The sequence below is a fragment of the Microtus pennsylvanicus genome, chromosome 3 (assembly GCF_037038515.1).
Source record: "Microtus pennsylvanicus isolate mMicPen1 chromosome 3, mMicPen1.hap1, whole genome shotgun sequence".
Taxonomy (NCBI): domain Eukaryota; kingdom Metazoa; phylum Chordata; class Mammalia; order Rodentia; family Cricetidae; genus Microtus; species Microtus pennsylvanicus.
This window is the reverse complement of record NC_134581.1, coordinates 140,349,766-140,372,131: the sequence shown is the minus strand read 5'-3', so window position 1 is coordinate 140,372,131 and position 22,366 is coordinate 140,349,766. Positions and strand designations below refer to the sequence as shown.

At 50.4% G+C, this 22,366-nt stretch overlaps 1 protein-coding gene across 1 annotated transcript in view; it reads right to left on the bottom strand.

The window, feature by feature from the left end:
* Positions 1-22,366, bottom strand: part of Shb (SH2 domain containing adaptor protein B) — a 113,732-nt gene that overhangs the window by 59,208 nt on the left and 32,158 nt on the right. Inside the window, exon 2 of the mRNA XM_075967289.1 lies at positions 11,841-11,961. Within this exon, the coding sequence (XP_075823404.1) occupies positions 11,841-11,961 (121 nt within the window). The remainder of the gene's footprint in view (positions 1-11,840; positions 11,962-22,366) is intronic.

Below are 22,366 nucleotides of genomic sequence, written 5' to 3'. Positions count from 1 at the left end.
TGTGTCTAGAGTACTGTCTAAGTGGACAGCTACTACCACCAGTCCGAGTCTCCTAACACTGAAGCCCCTCAGGTCAGGTCAGAGAGACTGGGGAGACCAGGAGAGGGAGTGGGCCGACGCTCCTGTTCTCCACTCATAATTCACCCCCTATCACCTGTGGCCCTGCTCTCTTCCCAGACTGCAAGGTTCTTCTGGTCAGAACCATGCATGGCTGACACCACCACACTATAGTAGGTGGCATCCATTGTTCCTTCAGCCCAACTAGGTCCTTGGGACTTGCGTGGGCATGGCAAGGAGACATCAAAACAGACACACACCTCCACCTGCAATAGACAGAAAAACAGAACAGGAAGAGATGGAATCCTGGTCTCAGAACCAGAGCCATGCACTACACAGTGTAGACTCCTGGGATCCAACAGGGGCCCGTGAGGGACAGCACCTGAGAATATGCATTCTCAATACCACCCCCGACGACCTTGCTTTTTCATAGAGCTATATACAAACAGACATGGCAAAAACCTCTGTGTGAGACTTCAGGGTGGCTCACCCCTCAATATGATCTGGAGTGATGGGCAGAGAAAACCTGGGGGCCTTTCAGAGTGCCTCTTTGCCACGTGCAGGATTCCTAAGCCTACAAAGCCTCCCCATCGCAACTCTAAAAAGCATGTGGCACCCGGCCCTTAGCAGCTTGGAGCACGGGGGTTTACGTGCCACAAGAAGGCCAAAGTTCAGAAAATCACTCACTCAACCCAGATTGGACTGCAGTAGCCTTGCTTATGGCCTGGGCTAGGTTCCAGGCTCAATTTCCTCTGTGACTTCCAGAAAGTTCTTCAGCTTCTCTGAGCCTTCAAGCCCCCACCTATACAGAGGAGACAGTGTCCTTGCAGCGGTAAGGAAGTCTAAGAAGCAGGATGTGTTCAGCATGAAAACGCTGAGGAGTTTTCTGCCCACCTCACCGTCTCTGTCCCTGTCTCTCTCTCTATCTCTCTCTCCTTTTTTTAGCAACAGGAAAGAGCCTGTTCTTGTTCTGAGATTCTTAGACTGAATCAGCTCTGAGGTGCACTGGCATTCCACCGCTGCAGCCACGGCAGCAGAGGTGGCTGCAGCAAGAAAGCACTTGCTTGGCATCTGTGGATCACCCTTTCTCCTAACCAGGAAGGCAGGAGCCCTTGGGAGGCCAACTCTGAATGGCCCTTTTTATAATAGCGAAGCCTCAAGTGAGCATGTGTTTGTGTCAGTGCATACACAGGGAGCTAGAGCCACCCTGTCAGGAGAGGTGATTGCCAAGCCCATCTCCCTGGCACAGCAACATCGGGTAATTAAAGACGGTAATTACAACCCTGTGTCTAGTGTCAAAGCCAGGGCTCTTTCCAGCTTCGACTATGACTCTCCCTGAGTGCACAGGCATGCAGGTTCTGGGGGTTGGGGAGCCTGGCTGTTCTGTTATGGCTTCCGTTCTTTGAATGCTTTCACTTACTATTCCTCCGTGTGGGCTGGGCTGCACACTCCTGAGCTGGGTCCTCTGCAGTCCTGTCTGACAGGTCCACAAGCAGCCCTGATAGTGGGAAGACAGCCACAGGCTCTGGGGTTTCCAGTTAACTCCAGTGGAAGCTACATATTCCTAGGCCTGCATACTGGGCCCAGCTTGCTGATTCCAGTACTCTGCTTCACCTGCCCATACTGACTTCTGCAGCCTTGAAGACAAGATGTAGGAGGAAACAAAGAATAGAAAAACCATCTGTCTCCCCACAGTCTCAAGTTCCAGAGGACAGGAGTGGTGACAAGCGACCCTCAACACAGGACCTGCCTGAACGTAGGCTAAGGGAAAGCCAAAGGGATTGAGATGACACAGCACAGAAGAGACCTCCTTCAGGCTCCTGCTCATCTTTTGGATGCACTGGCTTCCAGTTCCTTTCTTAGGAGAATAGCAAGGGATGCCTTCAGGGTTGTTTTAAGGACAAAATGAGATAATTCCTTAAAAGTGTTTCGTAATCAGTAAAAGAAAATGAGTAGTCCCTCCTTCAAAGAACTGGGTGCTTCCTGCTGGAGGGAATTAGAGGAAGATCAACTTGAGGGGTTTTCTTAAGTCCACAGACTTCCTGAAACAAGCAGTTTCCCCTCAGACCCTCAACCTATGAGAGGAATTGGGGGTTGGGTGGGACTCATGGTGGGCCCCACATGGCACAAGCACTTATTACATCACCCACCGCACTGGACAGAAGTGACAACCCCAAAGATATCAATCAAAGACCAGGGCATATACCATAGAGAAGCTCATGCCATTCACAGGTAACAAGCTCCCAGACAGACACCAGGAGACCTTGGAGCCTAGCCTGGGACTACACCTCTACCCGTGGGGGTGGAGTGGGACATTTCTGCCTTCTGTCTTCACCCTGAAAACATGGGGGGGGGGGTCAGTCAACAAGTGTCCCAGACTAGTCAGCCCTGACGTGCTCACTGTGAAGGGAGATCTCCTGAGAAGAGAAGGTGCAGCTGCCAGTAACACCAGGCAGCTCAGGTCAACACGGACTACACCAGACTGTAGTCCCCCTGACTCCAGGGGACTCTACCAAGAGCCCCAGGGCAGCAACGACTAGGGCTCCAGATTCTAAAGGTGAGGCTCTGCCCTGAGTCAGCACATACTTCCTTCCAGGTCCTGGCATTGAGCCCAGGGTATGGGGCTGGGGACCATACGGCAGCCAGGAGTCCCACAGCACTGGAGGTTCAGACATAGTGAGTTTCAGTCTAGATGAAAAGGAGCTGCAAATTTAGGGAGCTCACAGGCTGAACACATCAGTAACAAATGGGCCTTCTCTCTTAACATCTGGGCATAAATTATGAGAGTAAAACATACGCCACTTAGTTTGTACTGGTATAGCAGCCTGGAGTGTGCTGGGGATGAGGGTGAGGTCTAGGCAACTGTCTTGGGTAGACAGACACTGCACAGGACTTAAGTCCTGCAGCAAAACATGAGGGTTTCTGGGGTTGCTTTTCAGAACAGACTCTCCGGCCAACTCTTCCAACTCTAGCCAGTTATATCACTGGCCTCTGAGTCTAACATCCTTCTCACCTGTAATCAGAGGAAAAAGTCTATTGTGGGCAACCAGCATCTACAGACAAATAGAATGGACCACATCCAGTCCTGTAGGCCCCATTTATACAATGTAGAAGTCACTGTGCATACTAGATACAACTCCAATGGACTGATTCCCTTCAGGCAGAGCCCATGTGGGCTCCATCTTGCAGCCCTGTGCTTGCTGCAGTTCTGAGATCAGGAGAATGCTCCACAAAGTCTCCTCAGCTCTCCTGTGATGTGCAAGCCAGGAGCACAGGCAGGCAGCCCTTCCTCTATTTTATTCTACTCTGATACCTCCCCACTCGTCTGTCCCAACAGTAGCTCTAGGTTCCCAGGCAACACTGCAAACCTTTCGGCAGACTCTTGGGAGAAGCACCTCTTAGTAGGGAATGGGAAATAGCACAAAACAGAGAGGGTAGCAAGCCTGGCAGCAGAAGTCTGGGAGCCATGTTTTGAGGCTTGGGAAGCCGAATCCCAAAGTTCAAGGCCAACCAGGATAACACAGTAAGACGCTGTATGAAAATTAGAAAACACAGCTGGGATGTAGTTCACAGGTAGAGTGCTCTGCCTGACCAGTGGCTGTGTGTTCAATCCCTTGCACAAGACAGGCAGTCAGGCTGTGTGTGTGATGTGGGAGGCAAGGGTAATGCGGCATCTATCAGTCCTACTGGATGGGGAGGCTGACATTAAGTAGCTGTTCTCTCGGTTCCTGACCTCAGTTTTGTTTTTAACTGGGGGAGAAAAGGGACTGGCCCCAAGAGTCTACTCACGCTGACTTCACACTTGCCCCCAATCCTGTCACTACCACCCCAGGACCACAGCTTTCCTCGGCTCACTGTGGCTCCACTGACTTGCTTCTGCACAGCCTGGGACGGACTCCCTGAAGGCCCACTGGGCTCCAGGAACCTCTGCAGCCCTTACTCCTGGTTCTCAAAAGAGAAACAGCTTAGCCTTGGGGACACAGAGGAGGGAAAGCGTAGGTTAACTCCATGAGCACAAAGACCGTGGGAGTCTAGGGAAAGCTGCAGTTTGGCAGGTGGAGGGTTTCAGGGGACAGTAAGCCTAAGCTGGCTGAGCCAGGAATGCCACCCCCAATTCATGCTCAGAGTGAAGGACCGAGACAGATATCTACGTATCTGCTGAGGCAGTAGATTCTCCACAGACTCCCAACGCGCTGGGTCTCATATGGAAGGTGCCTGGAAAAGCCAGAGAGTAAGACTGAAGGGAATGCATGGCTGGGAAAACTGGGGACACGAGGGCGTGGTGGCAGTCCCCATATATATACTTAAAGCCTGGTAGAATGGAAGGCCCTCCAGAGTCACAAGTCAACATCAGGGAAGTCCAAGTGGACAGTGGCAGAGGTGAGGTCTCGTTCTAGGACGGTCTATGTTCTCATCATTCCCATGACGTTCCACCTAAACCAGCAGTCATTTGTCACAGGGACCTAGCCAGAATCTCAAACCCTGATGCTGCCAGTCAGAAGGACAGGGATCTCAGCTCTGCCCACCTCCAGATTTTATCCCCAGTGTGGCAAAGAAATGGATGTAGGGTTGGAGAGACGGCTCAGGGCTAAAGTGCTTGCTGTGTCAAGCATGATGGCTGAAGTTTAGATCTCCACGTAAATGCTGTAAATAGCCGGCCTGTAACTTCAGCCTCAGAACGGGCAATAGCATTCCCCAAGCAAGCTGGCTAGCAAAACTGGCCGTGTTGAGACTAGCCAGCCACATCTGCCTAAGAGCCCTCCCACTTCACGGAGTAGACAGTGATCTGGGGACGGTTCCCAGGATCAACCTCAGGCCTCTGCATGCATTCACGTATGTGTGTGTAGACAGGAAAGTGGAAATGGGGTGGGTGATATTTAAGTCATTAAAACCTGCAATGGGGGGGGGGCAGTGAGATGACTCAGCAGATAAAGCACGTTGCTACACAGGCTGCCAACTTGAATTAAACAACGTCAAAGCTGTCCTCTGACCTCCACATGTATGGCAGAAACATGCCTACCTTCTAGTGTTATACACACATATTTAAAACAAGCAAGCAAGCAAAAAGTATTAGCAATGCAACCCGACCGTGGAGAGGCTTCTTCTCAACATTCAAACCCCCGAGGGTCAATGACTAGCGGTCGGGCAGATTAAAAAAACAAACAAAGAAAAAAGGCAGCATCATTTTATGTGGTCGTCATGTTCAGGCATTTGCTTCCGAAAGAACCAGAGGCAGTGTGCCACAGCGAAACACACTGGAGGGGGAAAGCCAGGATGGGAAGCACCTATAGAGTCAGTCTATCAGAATCACCAACTTTGCTGCCCTCAGTATCCATCCTCCACAAGCATGACCAGACAAGAAAAGCCCTCCATGAGAGAGAGGCCAGGAAGGGGGCAGAATTTCCTGGGACCTACCTTTCTCACCCCTAAGATGGAAATAATCCCCCCAGCTTTCTCCCAGAGCCCTAGGGGAGGTTCCTGGCTAAATCTATAAAAGGCACCCTTTAAATACAGACCTGTCACCTTTTAAGTTTCCAGAAAGGCCACTTGAGCCCTACTTAGGAGGAGGAGGGAACATTAATTAGACAAATAACAGGGTTCAGAATAGTCACCAAACCCCTCTTCAGGCTTCAGATATCCAGATATAAGCAGACGCTGGTGTCTTTGGTGAGCCCTGCAGATCCCTCAGGAGCACAAACCTCTCTGCCTTGGCCTAGGCTTCTGGGGCACCCTGGGACCTGTCCTGAACTGACCCCAGCTCCTGCTCCAAGACACCAACGTAATTTGGTCTCTCTAGCCCCCAAAGGCACCGATATCTGAACTCAATGACTCCTGCCAGAGGAGCCTCTCTCCCTCCTCCGTAGCCAGAATGCTCCTAACAGGTAAGTGATGTTCCCATCCTCCCACTCACTGAGGACCCCACTGAAGTCACTGGGCTTCTCCTGTCCTTTCCTTATGCACTGCACTGGCTGGCAAGGTTTCCCAAGTCACCCTCCAGCAGCACCTGCACAGCCAGTGCCAGGCTATTGCCTCAACTCTCTGACCTAGATAACTGACTCTCTTGGCCACAGAGCCACAGAACCAGTCTGCCAGCCAGTCCTCGCTGTTCTATCCCACCCCATACCTGGGCAGACACATCATCCTAAAACAACTTCCGAACTATGCCTCGCCCCTGCAGGGTGTGCCCAGGATAAAAGGAACAGGGCTGCAATGGACCTGAGTTCCTGAGCCTATGTGAGAACAGAAGTCTTCATTCTGCTCTTGATAAATACAGACCCTGAGTTCCAGGCCTCGGGAACCATGGCCAGGTGGCAGTGCCCTCCTTGGTCCTGAACTGACTCCAAGCTCCATGAGAACAGGGGTTTTACTCATCAATAAACTCTGGCACTCAGAACGTCTGAGCGAGATAAAATATAAGTAAAAGACAGAGACTGCTCAAGCTAAGTATTGAGACAAGATCAAGCAGAGAAAAGGATGGGTGAACCGTCAGACAAGACGCCAGCAGAGCCCAGAGACCAGGGCTTCCCTTCAGCATCACCCTGTGTGGCCCAGTTCCCACCCATGATCTTCACCCAATCCCCATGTCCTTCCAAGACCAGATTATCTCTCCAATGAGCTGCTTTATACTAAAGACAATCATGTGCTTGCAGGCAGGAGCACTTAACTGCCATAGAAAGACAGGGTCTTGCTATATAACCAAGGCTAGACTCAAACTTCTTTGGTCTTGACCTCCAGATACTGGGTTACAAATATATATACATCTGGCTCTGTTCTGGTCTTGCTGCATCTTTCCTGAAAAACCTGGATTTACTCAGAGTCAGGAGTTCCTGTGGGAGAGGGAAGAGGAAACAACTCTGGGGGCCCCATCACCATGGAAACCCAGCTTCCCACCTCTCCACCCACCCTGTAGCTGGGCAGGTGAGAAGTACAGGGTTGGGTGTGTAAGCTCCACTCTTTCTCAAGAACAGGGAAGTCATCGCTGACTAATCCATAATCTATTTACACTTGATTATCTCCTTCCTGTCCAGTGGGTAAGATATTCCAGTAAATGACAGACCAACCAGGAACTGCACCATCCCTGATACCAGATGAACCCTCCTGCCTGCCAGATGGGAGGAGGCCAGGTCAGGCTTCAAAACATTTCAAAACAAGGACCAGGAGGAGCCCCGTTCTGTAAGTCGGGAGACCAGCTCTGCTGAGTGTAACTGTGGCCAGTGGATGCCTGTCTGGGTCCCAGGAAGAAAGAATGCCATGCCAAAGGACTGTTCTTCATCGTGTCACTCCATCAAGGGAGCACTGTAATCACCAAGGCAGACTAAATCACAACCCACCGGGGGCAGCTGGGGAGTAAGGGACACAAGCAGGTGCAGGGACCCTTTGAAAGTAGATGTGCAGGGCAGAGTGGGTGAGGATGAAGGGGACCTGTTGGGAACAGAATCCACTGCACTGTGAAGCTTGGAGAAGGGCAAGGCCTGTCCTCTGCAAGAAAGGCCCTGCACTCTCCAGAAACCAGACCAGCTGTCCAAAACAACACAGATGGCAGCAAACAGAGATGGGAATCTCAGGCGAGGCCCAGCGCCCTTCTCTGAGAAGTATCTGTTGGACTCTAGACCAGAAGCAGAGACTAGACTAGCAGGGTCAGAGGGTGCTCTTCCTGTCTGGGAGCAGAGGTCAACATCTACCACCTGCTAGAGACTTGGGGGTATTGCACAGGAAAGGCCAGGAGATTCAGAACTACCAGGGGTCTAGCAGCCCCGAGAGACTCCAGAAGCGGTACTCTATAGATTTACAGTCAATCCAGATCTCTTCCCTTTTTTTGGATCCGTTTGATACCTGGTGATAAAAGCAGAATCCAGTTTTACAGATGAAGGAATGAAGCAGAGGGGGAAGAAACCTGTCCAGGGCCACGTGGCAAACCAAAGACTAGAGGCCCCACCATTTCCTGCATTCCTCATAAAGAATACTGTTTTCAATATAGCATCTGCTACTATTTCTGGAAAGTACACAGCCACCAGAGAGGCTGCACAAGAGGAGGAGATAACGCGATACGTCCCTCTGGCCGCTTGACAGCACAACTACCACATACAGGGTTTGAAAGAGAAGACAAGCAGGACCAAGGAGGTCACACACAGTGGCAGCGTCTATTATGCTGTAAGGCTGATTTAGTAATAACGACAGCTAAGGAGTTTTTAATGTGTAATTACATATTTAAAAGTAAGTGAAAATGCTTTCAATTAATACCAAAGTGACTCATCTTAGGAGTCCTGAGTGCTTCTGTCAAGGATGTTGGAGGCAAGAGGGGAGCACAGGCAACAGTGACCTTCCCTTACTTCCATAGCTATGACTGGGTTCTGAGGAATGTGCTGTTAGCAAGCACACAAAGGCTGGATGGGGTACTACTGCTTCTTTTGCTGGCCTCAATGTGCTCTGCGAACTGGCAGGAGAGTGCTTGGCCCTCTCATGCTCCATCAAAATGAGTGAAGCCGTGGAGTGTGCAGGGAAGTCCTCCGCGAAACTAACGACCAACTGTCACCCATATCATCTCATCCAAAGCCCCGAGTCAAAGGCCTACTCAGACTCTGCTCTAGTAATCCCGCATACTTGTCCTCACCGACCTACAGTCCCAATTCTTTTGCATTTTTATTTAATATTATTTTTGATTAGGTATGTAAGTGCATGTGTCCACAGAGCCTGAAAGGTATCAGGTCCCCTGGTGCTGAGATAGCTGGGACAGAGACTTGGGGAAAGGTAAAGCTGGCCTGTAGCTGGGTCTGGTGGCACGGGCCCATGGACCTAGGTACTCAGGAAGCCGATACCTACCTGGCTTACCAAGACCACTACAAAATAAGATGACTTGGGAAACAACTGTTCAGTGTTGGAATGTTTGTCTGAACTGGTGGTATGAGGTCCTAGGTTCAACCCCAGCACCGAGGCAAAAAAAAAAAAAAGTAACAAAATACATGGGCTTCACCTGAAGCAGTCTGAGCACTGGCCCAATAGGAAATTTGGTCTAAGGACGTCAAATATGTGTGGGGACAAGAAAGAAACCTAGGAATATTCTTGTCTTTCTTTCTGAGGTAGCAGAGCAGAGAAGAAGCCAAGATCAGAATCTGAGAGTCAAGCCAAGGAAGACCTGTTCCCTTCATGGGGCCAGTCCTGAAAAATAGGACAATCTGTGTGTGTGAAAGGTAGTCACAATAAATCATGGCATCTCAAGGATTCGGGGTTAACATGGACCTCAGGTCACTGGGAGCCACTCAACCATCTGAAATGTAACAACCCTTCCCAATGTTCTCTGCTTTAACACCACTGAGAACAGGCTGATTACTGATTCGTAAAATAGCCTCACATTTAACCAGTGGCTTCAAAATAAATCTCACAAGGATTAACTCTTTTTGTTTTTTTCTACTCTCAGTTTTCCAATTCACCAAAAGGAATGGCTGGAGGTCTCTGGCTCTCCAGCTGGGTCTATTGTCTTGTGGAAGGAGCTGAGGGTTTACCAAGTGAGGGCTTCTTCAGTCAGGCAAGGCAAATGCTCCCCTACTGAGCTGCATCCTCTGATCTGTGCTGCCAGGTTTTGAGGCAGTTCTGCAAGACACTCGGGTAGTGAGGTAAACAGGGCTCTGATAACCAGAAGGCACCTGGGCACGGAGGCTCTTGCAGGTGTCACAGCAGAGCCCTGGAGACAATGAGCTGAGGCATCAGAGGAAGCTACTAGTGCTTACTTAGGGGCTGGAACCCAGTTGTCTGTTTGCAGAAGCTCCCATGGCCAACCACCTGGAGCTAGGGTTGCAAAGGGGCAAAGGTCATCAGTGAATCCAGCATGAGATGGCAATGTTGCCAAGACACTGGAAACCAAGCCACAGCACCAGTCCCACAAAGAAGGTGCTAGACGGTAGTTCTCCACTGGTAAAAAACAGGTCCTCCACTCGGATCCTACATTAACCAGTGCAAACGAGGGCTAGAGAATCTGACCGCTTCTACTGTCATTGTTATTGTCGCTGACACAGGGAAAACCAGAGGCACGGATGCTGCCTGAGTTGCCGCTAGTGAGCAGCCCAAAGCAGCCTTGCACAGCACACTGCCGGACTTAAAGTTCTTACTCTACAGGAGAAACTGAATCCCAGAGGTTGTTTGGATGGCGTGTGCTTATTCCAGATGTGCTTCACTACAGCCTGGGGCCCTTCCAGGCACGGGACACTGCTCTGGACTAGATCCAGTACACACAAGAACAGAAATTACAACGGTGACCCTAAACGGTGGCGCATCCTTGTAAACCTAGCACCTAGGAGGTCAGCCAGGGCTACAGACACAGCCTAAACACTTAAAACCTTCCTGGGCCACCCATCCCATGGCCACCTCCAGCACCAACCTCTCCCTGATTCTCCCCAAAGCAAGTTTTGGGTCTCTTTATGGATCTGAATCCCTTCCTGGAGCACTTACACACTGACAGCTCACCCCAGACCATGCCCACAATATCAACCACCACAGTGATGGTACACACCAAGACTCCAGAGACACAACAAGCCCTGGCAAGATCCTCACAACCAGAAACTGCCCCTTGTAAGTGCTGGAAAAGATGTGGGTAAAGTGAGTGATGGTCTCCCCGTGAGAAAGAGGACAGCAAGGGCAGCAAACATTAGGTACTTTGCATAGCATAGCGGCCAGCTGTTCTGGTAGCCACAGAATCCCATTCTGGGATTACAAGGTACCCTCCTCTTCTACCAGTCCAATTAACCAATGCCATAACCTGGCCTGCTTCCACATTTGCCCTGGCTGGTAGTTGGCTTTCTGCCCACTTCTCTACACTCGGGGTTTTTAAGCAAACTCTCCTATAGTTTTTGGTATCTCTAGATGACTGTGTTCTGATTTGAAAGTCTTTTTCTGATGTTGGTGAAACACAAGCCAATAAAATGTGGGGAAGGAGTGGGTGAAAGGGCTCAGCAAGTGAGGGCACTTGCCGCCAAGCCTAAGGACCTGAGTTCAATCCTAGGGACTCACATGGTAAAACACCGATTCCTGTCACTCTGTCATCCACATGTGCGTGTCGCATATTTTTTTAAAGATTTATTTATTTATTTATTTATTTATTTATTTATTTATTTATTTATTTATGTATACAGTATTCTCAGTATTCTGTCTGCATGTATGCCTGCAGACCAGAAGAGGGCACCAGATCTCATTACAGATGGTTGTGAGCCACCATAAAGTTGCTGGGAATTGAACTCAGGACCTTTGGAAGAGCAGGCAATGCTCTAAACTGCTGAGCCATCTCTCCAGCCCTGTTGCATATATTTTGCACACACTCGCAATAATTTTTTTTAGTATGAGATAGAACAGCACACTGCCCCTCAGCTGTCACTGTGAGCGAGCACTCTTTCACAGCGAAGGCAACGAGAAGTGCAGCAGGCCTCGCTTTTGTCTTCTTGTTGCGCTGTGAGTCCTGTGTGCTATGGTTTAACTGTTCTCTGTCCCCCCAGAACTGGAGACCTGTTCACCAGCTGCTCCACACAGCAGGTGGTGGTGGTGGTGGTGGTAATGGGATGGAGTCTTCAAACAGAGACTAATGTCAACTTGTGGAAGTGACTGGGCACTTGGCTCTGTAAGAACAGGCAAGCTCCTCCCTGTCTCTTCTGTGCAGTTTGCTGGTTCTGCTTTTGGCCATACTATGATGTAGCGTGAGGCCCTGGACAGTGTGTCCACCTGATAAAAACCTCAGTCTTGGGTATTCTGTTACCGCAATAGAAAACAAACTAAAACTCTATGCCAGCCGCTCTAGTTACCTGTCATGATCCTTTGGGCTTCATAGGGCTCCATGTAGCCAGCGCTTTCCCCCTTTCCGGTTTTGCTCTTGAGGTCATTCTTGGCATCAAAAGGATCCGAGTAGTCATCAGCTATGGTCACCTGCAGGGAGGAAGAAGAATGTGAGGCTATCGTTGGTTTTGTTTCGCCACCCTTCCCAGCCAGGCATTGCTCCAGCCAACAGAAACTGCTCCTGGGCTGATCAGCATGGAGGGGTGGGGAAGTCAGACACGTGAGCCCACCCTGGGGGAACTGAAAGGGCAGCTGGGTAAAGGCCGGTGCACAAAGGACAGAGATGAGGACCTGTAGTCTTGCGGAGTGTATGTTTAACCGAACAGAGAGAAAGTTGGGAGATCACAGTGTTTAGAAACGCTGGCAGGCCCTCGGTGCCAGCTGAGGCACAAGACCTCAGCCAAGGATAGCTGCACTCAGCATTCCTCGTCTCCAAACCTGGAACACAATCCCGCTGTGGGTCATCACACAACAATTCGGTGAGATCAACATGCTATAAAAGACGAGTGTGGCCCTACACAGGCCAAATGAGAACACTAAACTCAGTGCTGTACAGATACCAAGGGTTAAAAAAAAAAGGCTCAGGAGCCCAAGGAGGTCCAGGGTGGGCAGCAGCGTCCCCAGGTCTTCCCTCATGAGGCCAATCCTAGTGCCCTCACCTGGCAGCAGGCCAGAGCCCTGCCAGCCCTGACTAACAACAGCGGAAGAATGAGTCACTGGGGCAGTTCTCAGGCTGGGCGAGGACTCTGAAGAACTGGCATTTGTAGAATTCCTGCGGCCCTAGAGGTGAAGGGCGACAACATCCAGTTGAAAGCTTCAGAACACAGTACCTTTCCGCTCATTTCTAACTCGAGTCCTCACTCTCTCAACCCACACTTCATCACAGATCAGCCTCACCCTAAACTCTGAGAGCCCTTCCCCCCACCCCCACCCCCACCGCTACCCTCCAGGTTAGGTGTCTAGCAACGGGCAAATAAGTCCTCAGTCTCCCAGCTGCTGCCCCAGGGAGGGAGGAGGTTAGCATCCCCCCTGATGAATTGTTATTTAAATTGTGGGTTTAATTAGAAACCACGGGAGCTGGAGCCACTCTTTTCTCTGGGCTCCTGGAATGCAAGGTATTTGCAAAGGCCTGTAAACGCAGCACAGAGAAAGACTCGTGTCTGCCTGGTGAATGTCAGCCTGTGGTAGCCCTGGCAGGAGGCACAAGTGATGCCCACAGAGGGACTTTCAATTGTCCCTGGTCACTAAACTGGACCGTACCCATCAGAGAGGACCCAGGCCCAGAGCACCCAACACCCAAGTAGATAAACCAGGTCAGACTCTGGGTCCCAGGGGCTCCAGATGAAGACGTAGTAATCACTGCCTTTCAGGAGACTCAAAGGACACCAGGAAGAAACAAGGGGGTTGGGGGAGAGCTGGGCTTGCCTTTGTCTTTCATTTGACTCCACCATTTGCAGAACACATTAAGAGTCGTGGACATGAAACGCCGTCAGCCAGGAACAGTTCAGAAGTGGGTCTTGTGGACAGAGCTTTGAGTTCAAGGAACCAGACACCCCAATGGAGAATGTGTCCTACATAGCTGCCGCAGGAGACACCTAACTCTGCTGCTCCCGGTCCATGCCTTGACTGTCTTTGCAATCTAAAAGTCCACCTCTGGTTTGCAGTGAGGATGGGAGGGAGGAAGTGTTTCCCCCAAGGGGGAAAATTATTTGTTTTTTTTTTTTTTTTGCTGGGGACCATGGGTGGTAAGGTGGTGCCCAGCCTGGCTGGAGTCTCCGAGTAATTCAGCAATCAGCATTCCAGCCCCTTTCGGAAGTGCTCTGTAATTTGCAAACACGAAGACTTGCAGGACATAAACCAAATCTTTGTTCACTAAGGGATGGGAGCGCTGGGAGGCCTGTAATAAAGCAGGCACTATCTATATTTTCTAATTAAAATGAGCTCAGGCTGCCATAGGCCCCCAGCTGCCTGCCTTGCTTACTTCCTTTTCAATAAGAATTTATAAATCCTAAAAGCAGGAAAACCCCCTAGTCTCTGATGACATGTGGTTCCGGTTATACCTGCTGACAGCTGGGAATGCTTCCGTTTAAAAAAAAAGTTTAGAGTTCTGTTAGTTTAAGAAGCAAATCAGAAAGTTCCTAAAATGTATTTTTAATCAATTTGCTTTTGAACTTCAAAGTGAGGCTGGTGGAGGGGAGTAAGTTTAAGCAACCTGAAACTTGGCAAACACAGCCCTGAAGGGTCCAACCTTACGCAAATCATGTCCTAGCTCAAAGTGAAATTTTAACCAGGTGGTAGAAGTGGAGCAAAAGATGGCAGAGCCCCTTGTGAACAGCCATAGCAGAATTGTTCTGGTCACCTAGGGCTCATGGGCAGGAGGTGTGCCATACATTTTGATGAAATGAGTGGCTGTTCACAGACGTGGGCCTGCTGGGGTCGCTGTGCTTAGCAGATCTTCCTGTAAATCTGTATCAGCAGTTCAACTGCATGAGCAGCTTGCTTTGGGAAGCCTGGTCCCTGGCCCTGCATTAATGGACACAGGACAGGGATCCAGGCCACATCTTCCTTGGCTCTCTCTCCCCTAGGAGAGCTTTCATACAATGCAGGTGACCCAGCTCAGGCGACAGCCCCTAGAGAGTTTTCACAGCTCACAAAACATCCCCAGCAGGGCCAGCCCCAGTTGCTGAGCAGTCCAGGAGGCCCTCTGGGCCAGCCCACAAAGCCTGACCCCCACACTGGGATTTAGATCCCACCATATCCCAAAACTCAACATCATGGCTCTCCGGGCTGCTGTGTTTGCCATGGGGATTAGCTGTGTGATAGGAAGCAGTCTTCCTGTCCATCCCCAAGGGAAGTGCTAGAGGAAGGTGGGTGTTGCCACTTGGCTACCCTTCCAGATGCCTGGGTGATTATTTTCATTGCTCTTGTAAGATAGCTGCCCCTGCATGAATAACTGGGACCTCTCATGGTAAGCAGCAAGGGACACTCTGACATCTAACTTTTAGCAGGATTAATAGAAATCTCCAAATACACGTAGTCTGACTCAGCAATTTCACATCTCAGTATTTACTCCTAATTGTACACAAGGGAACATGGGCAAAGATGCTCACTAAAGTAAGTATTAATGGGAAGTCCCCGTAACCTCAATATTCACCAACAGAGGAACTGCTAAGCATGCTGTCTCAGCCCACACTGGGGATTATAGTCCAGCACGTTAATATTCGTGATGTTAACAGCATTCTCCACAAGTTGTTTGCTCTGAAAGGGTTATAAATGGTATGCTAAATACAACATACCTATTTATGAGAAATAAAACAGGAACCTGAACTGGTCAGTCGGAGAAAAAGTCAGCACAGGGCTGGTGCCTAGACTGATGTGTGGGTAGGGTCAGGGCTGCAAACAAGAAGGGCCTATTTATTACTTACTGTGTGACATGCAAACCCAAACTTGCAGCAAACTGTTCTACCACAGGCTATTTTTGGAACAGCAGACAGACTGCTTCCCAAACCTGTCTGAAGACAGAAATGGCCCAGGATGGTTGTTAAGGCTTCAACTGTCTGTGTACTTAACAAGTGTCCCAGGTGATTCTTATCAGGAAGAAAAGAAAGAGCAGGCCCCGCCCACCAGTCTAAAGGTAAACCTACAGTCACTATTCTGGAATTTCACTTTTCCCAGGGACTTCCCAGCGACTTCTCAGCTCCGGAGGGTCAGCAGGAGTGAGAACTGACCTTGGTCCACTGTTTGAGAACAGACTTTAGATGCAGGAAGCAGGGAATCCTCTGAAATTTTGAGAGCTGGTTTCAACTGAGTGACATGGCCTATACAGGAGGGTTCCCCCCAGGAAGCTCCCAGTCCACAAGACCACAGGACTCGCCATTCAGGTGTTTTTCAGGCCTTGTTTACCAGGCTCTCAGACACGCACACTTAACTCCTGGAAGGACTTGCAGCACCGCCAAGAACAGCCACTGTAGAAACACACTCAAGTCCTACATCCAGTCTTCTAACAAAGAGGAGGAGGAGAGAGCAGCACATGCACCAGCCCACACCAGCTCCTCAGGCACTGACTGCCAGCACCGAGTACCTGCTGCTTCCGCAAACTGGTACAGCGGTTCCAGTTCACTTGTGGGTTTGTAGAACGGGGGTCTCCACGATGCTTTTCCATCCCTGGGAAGTGAGAGGGAGGCAAGCCACGAGGCCATGGCGTTTTTCTGTTGACTCCACGTGAGGACATCTGAGTAACCCTGAGTTTGCGGTCAAGGTCCAGTTAGGCTATTTCTCACTAACTCACCTCTAACACTGACCTTAGCTTCATTACCAGTTTGAGGTCATGGACGACAAGCGGAAACTGCCTCCCCCCCCCCCATGTTTACACACACCCACAGAGTATATTATATAGGTACATGGTGAACCCCAGATTCATTCCACAGCAAGCCCTCTCCCATTAGAATCACTTTAACCAACAGGAAAAACAAACACGCTGTGTGCTGTGCTGAGGGGGCAAGTGGAGGGCCATCAGGAGCTAGCTCCATGGTAAGTCACCGCTAAAACTGCACAGTATAGAAAGACAAAGTGGTGTGAGCCCAGTGCTCTCTGAGTTCAAGGTCAGCCTGGTCTACAAAACAAGTTCCAGGACTAGCCAGGGCTACAAAAAAACCTGTCTCAAAGAAAACCAAACAACAAAAAACCACCACCACCACCACCACAACAAAGGCACAGTACAGTGTGACAGAACCTGTCATTCACCGGTAGATAGTGGGGGCAGGGCACCACATGCATTATGGTCCTGTGTTTTTTTCTCTTGCTTGCTAGTTTGAAGTCCAGGGCCCACAACCCTTTCTGTCATTTAGGGCTCAGGAGGGCTCCCTGAAGGTGAGAACCACACAAGTGGAAGCTCTGTGACTGTCCCCTTATGAGGACTAGACAGGCCTTGAGGCCCACTGTGATACAGGACACGGCAGGCCTGGCATCCACTGGATGGAGACTCTGTTGCTATACCAACAGAGATGGTGTTAAACAGAGCTATGGGAGGCTGAGGGAAGCAGTAGTGGACAGATATTTTGTGTACGCTGAGAAGCTGCACAGAAATGAAAGAGCAAGCACACTGTCTGGGAAAGGAAGTTCCTGCTACTGGTGCTGTCCAGTTGGAGGCTCTGGGTAGAAGGTCAGTTAACTCGATGCCACAGGCCACTGCTCTTGGTGTCTCTAAACTTGGACATGCAGCTCTGGGCAACCCATGGCACAAGCAGCCCAGCTTTAAGGACTGATCAAATGAGCAGCTGTCCTTAGCCCACACCAAGGCAGTGGGGCTGAGGGGCACCTGCTTGGGGTCATGCAGATAGGCACACAGAGGGACGGCACTGCACAAAGGTCATGGCTGAGCAGCAGCAGTGCAGACAAGCAGCACTCTGGAGCAGGCTCTGCTAACCAGCTCTGGGTAGCTCTAGGCAACCCGCTTTATTTCTCTGCACTTTGGAGTTCCCCTGGGAGCTGGGCAGCATGGTTTGCATCTCAGTTTCAGAGATGTTGTAAGGAGCAAGTAAGATGATCCTGGGATGTGTCAGTGTTTATGAAGAACAGGCTGAGTGTTTGTTCCAAAGGAGGACACACTTCCTATGTGCCAAGGACCCATACATACTGTGCGATTCAAAAACCTCAAAAACCTCAAGACAGGACCTTTACCCGCGAAGCCAAAACCTAAAGGAGAAAACAAAAGATCTGGGAAGCCCTCAACCCTCCTCACTTAAAGCCCAGTAATTACACAGAGGAAATGATTGCAATTAAGCATGCCAACAGCTGTCATAGTTCTTAGTCTGCCCCCCAGCCCAGAAGAGCCTCTAGGAACAGCCCTTTCTTCTCTCCTTCTCCACTTAGGGTACCTCCTCACAACTTAGCAAACTTCAGAGGTTCAAGGCCACCCGTACACTGGGAGATAACAGTGTGCTTCCCACCTCCAGTGTAGAAGTCTCAGAGATGTCCACAGATCCAGCTGTGACGCCCTACATAGATTTACAAGCCAAGAGCCTTTACTTGCCTCTCCCTGTCCTCATGGGTGTTGACCAGTATAGACCAACCCCGGTATAGGCACGCCAATAAATCATTTCTGACACAGTAAGGAAATTAATTTGGGAAAGATTAATTAGCTGCATTCATGCAATCAGCCGCAGCTTCTGGAAATGAGGGTGGGAGGGATCTCTTCAACTCAAGACTTAGAAATGGGTTCCCATTCTTCCTCTCACAAGCTGACTCAATCTCAAGCCACTCTAAGCCCAAAGCCCCCTTTCCTTACAGACGAGTACCTACCAAATGCTCGGCCCCCAAACTCCAGCACAACCGAGTTCAGGACTGGTGATTCTGTCATGTGGGATGCCATCATTATTGCTTTGTTTGTTTTGAGACAGTCCGTGTCGAAGACCCAGCTGTCCTGAAACTTGCTTTGTAGACCAGACTGGCCTTGAACTCACAGAGATTCACCTGCCTCTGCCTCCCAGTGCTGGGATTAAAGGCATGTGCCACCACAGCCCTGCAAGGATGAAAGTGATCTACACTGAGCTGAGCTCTGCCTCCCCCACGGACAATATGACCTTTTAGTTGACATTCTACCACAATGCCCTGCCCTTTCACTAACTGTCCATCCTGTCCCACACCATGAGGCCAGGGAAGCAGATGCAGCCCCCAACCCCCACTTTCTAGTCCTGCCTCTCCCACAGCCACAGCTGCCTGCCTAAATACCTGCAGGTTCCAGCTTGTCACGAAAGACATTCCAAACCAGCCTCTGTTGGCTCCAGTCAGGCCCCTCTCGCAGCCCACTTTCTCTCTCATGCACCCACTCCACTTTTAGCACCCTCCACCCACCCAGACTGTTAATCTGGGTAGAGGCTGGAACACAGCCTGTCCCAACCCTGTCCACCCCAGAAATTTACTGTCGAATGTTAGGGACAGGCCTGTTAGCATCTCTATAGTGTTGAGAGCTTCTATTTTGAACTTAAAAATAACCCAATCCTGGAGCTACTCAACTGCTGTCTCCAGGACAGACTCGCCCAGCGCCAGCGGTGTTTCACACTGCGGGGAGGACCCTGGGAGGCAGTCCGGTCAGTCTCAAGTCTTGTAAGACCTGCACAAAGGAAACCTTGCAGGGTTTACATACACACTAACGGAAGAAAGAAGGCCATCATCAAGTCTGGAGACCGGGACTCCACTGAAGATGAGAGGCCCAGAGAGGAAACAGGTAACCAAAACTACTTCCTAACTTTCAGGTCCACGCCATTTCTGCACTCCCCGTAGTTCAGTTTTCCTCTTAAACTCATCAATAAAATTTTCCCAGAAATGCCACCACGACCACCTTTCAGAAGGAGCCCCACCCACAGTATGACCTGGCCTATGTGTGGAATCTAACTACAGCTGCTTGTTCCCCAGCAGCCTCCATCATGTTGGGCCAGCCTACCAGACAATCCTTCATCCCAGGCTTCCAGTGGGGTGCGGAGGGGGTGCTAAATGGGGAAGCAAACATAGGGCCATGCCCTGGCCCACAAAGTCAAAAGCAGGGTTCTCACTTTCAGCCTCTAGAGCTGAGGTCAGAAAGGAAGGGATGCAGGTCTGGACGGCTGCCCTCTGCCTTAGCCTCCGTCCATGAAAAAACAAAGCAGAGAGCGAAGAGCTTCACCGAGGTTACCTGAACACCAGAGCAGCCCCTCACCACACGGACCAGGAGAGGCTTCTGTGCAGTCAGAGGGAGACAAGCAAAACACTCATGAGGTGACAAAAGCTGATTCCCTAAACCTGAAGGACAAGAGACACGAAGTCATCTGGGTATTTATCAACTGTCTACTCCCAAAATATAGTTTATACTGCCCACGTTTCAGGTACCCTCCAGTGCCTGATAAGCATGGCCCCCCTACTACCACTCTCCTCACTAGGGAAGACCAGAGTGAGGCTAAGTCCCAGCATGCTCCCGGGGAAGGCACGTACAGCCAAACAGCAGTGCCTGGAAGCCAGAGACCAGGCATCCATGTCCCACATCCCCATGAGTTGAGAGAAGTCACCAAGCAGAGTTGGACCCTCCAGGGGCCCTCTCTGTGCTGAGGCTGCCAGGAAGGGGAGGCTGCTGGCCAGAAGCAGCTCCTGGACACCTGTGCATTTCCACAGGCACCAACCAGCACACTGCACTCAGTGAAGGGTCATTTCTCTCCGAATGGAGCCCATTAGGGTGATTCATGCACAGCTCCTCTCTGCGCCCAGAGGCAGACACGAGCAGTAATAAAGAGCTGCCCTCCCCCCACAGACACTTTCTTTTTATGGACGACACACAGCATCAGCCACAACTACCAGCACCATTTGAGGTTCCCAATTATGTTCAGCTTAATAGTGAATGCCCAATAAACGTTAATTTAAAGTAACGCTATCTTCTTGTCATGCCGATCCTGGACAAACTTATTCATGTACACACATGTACAGGTGAACAGACTGTCCTCACACCTAGAAGGCATGTACACACATGTACAGGTGAACAGACTGTCCTCACACCTAGAAGGCTGTGTCTTACATGCCCTTGGCACCTGGCAGCAGAATCCCGTCACACAGGCATAGGCTGCTTGCTGTTCAATCCAACTCACTCTATACTAACCAGCACCAATAACAAGCTCTGCGCAGGGAATACTAAACAGTCTGCTCTCAGGAAGCTTCCAAGGCCCTAGGAAGGATGATATCAATCGGTTTGCCCAATCCAGGAGAACAACATTGCTAAGGCAGGAAAGAGGCATCTGTGCCAGGCACACAGAGTAAGTTAGGTACACAGAAAGCCCTGCCCACAGGCCCTGGTCCACAACCTTTAATAGGCTTGTCTTTTCCTACTTCATCTAGGAGGAAGGTCCTAGAGAATACCCCTTAGTTCACCATAGTACAGTCCCTCGTGGGCAGCCAGGTTCCAGCAAGGTGTCCTGGGCAAAAGATGGGCATGGCAGAAACTGCAAGTGGGTGAGCTTCGGTGTTCCCAGGTTTCCACCTGCTGTGGGCTCTGGACATGTTTCATACCTTCTCAGCTGAGCGCTGCCTCCCTAGGAACACACCTTCCTCCTGTATATAGAGGAGACGGGGCCAATGAACCACGGGACAACGTAATGCCCAGCACACTGTACTGGCCCAACAAGGGCATTGGAGGACACATAAGGATGCCACCCTCTTCCCACAGGCCACAGTCCTCTGTGTGAACTTCCCCAGATAACAGACCTTCCATCAGGGGCCGCCATGCAAGTGGCTTATTTGGGAGGGGACACTTATAAGAAGATAAGGAGATGAGCACAAGGAGAGAGGATAGCTAGGAATACTAGGCCGCTAGGCCAGCTATCAAAAGTAGGCATGGCACACCTTTGGAGTCAAAGGCTCACTGTGGGGGCAATGCCGGGTACCTGGCAGTGTTCTAAGAAAGCAACAACAATCCAGCACTCAGGAGGCAGAGGCAGAGGCAGAGGCAGGTGAACTCATGGCCAGCCTGGTTTACAGAGCAAGTTTCAGGACAGCCAGGACTATACACAGAAATCCTGTCTTGGAAAAAAGACAAAAGACAAAAGACAGGAGGGAAGGAGGGAAAGAAGGAGGGAACAACAGCAATAAAAACCCTCAAGAGGACATGGGAAACACCAGAAGGAAAGCAGAAGGGGTCCCCCTGGAGAAAGACTGGTCCCCTCACCCCCACGGAAGTGGAAGAGCAGAGTTACCTCCCATTGCTCGGCTCCTACTGGGCTCACATCCTTGAGCTCACCGTTTCTATATCTTTACTGTGAAAAGGGGAGACCAATATCCATGATCAACCTCCCTTTGGGATTCTGAGCAAATTCTAAACTCCCCAGAAAACACCTTCCCTAGAGCAGGCAGCGGCTCCTAGAAAATCTCAAGTGTCACTTTGCTCTTGACACAAGCATCTGTACAAAATCACTCGGGACCTGGTGGGCCTCTTCGGTCCCTGCAGAGGCCTGCACAGCGGTCATCCCCAGAGACAATGGGCCAGACCCTGCAGGCCACTGAGGGCGGAGAGCCCCGCCTCCTCCCTCCAGGGCTACCAGGCCTCACCTTGACAGCTTCCAGCTTTGGCTCCTCTCTAATCTCCAGCTACACTGAAGAGATCTACAGGGAGCAGAGAAAATGCTCTCTGGGGGATCTTGGGTGTCTAAAGAGCCTGGCTCAATGCACTCCATTTCTTGGGTTAAGTACTGTAGGATTTTATTTATCAGGGACTTTGACATTTATGGTCCCCAGGGCCAGCTTCATGACATGTGTGGCCTGCGCAGTCACACAGGCCCTGTACTTGGTTTAATGTCTCACTGTCACCAATTGGAAAATTCTTTTCTTCTAGCGTGAGGTAGTGAAACCAGGGCCTCCAAAGTGTTAAGCATGTGCTGTATCTCTCAGCTACATTTCCAGTTCTCAATAAACTTTGAGTAATGGGATTTCCATTGTTTTTAGGGGGGGCTGGCCCTGCAAACAATGTTGCCGATTCTAATTG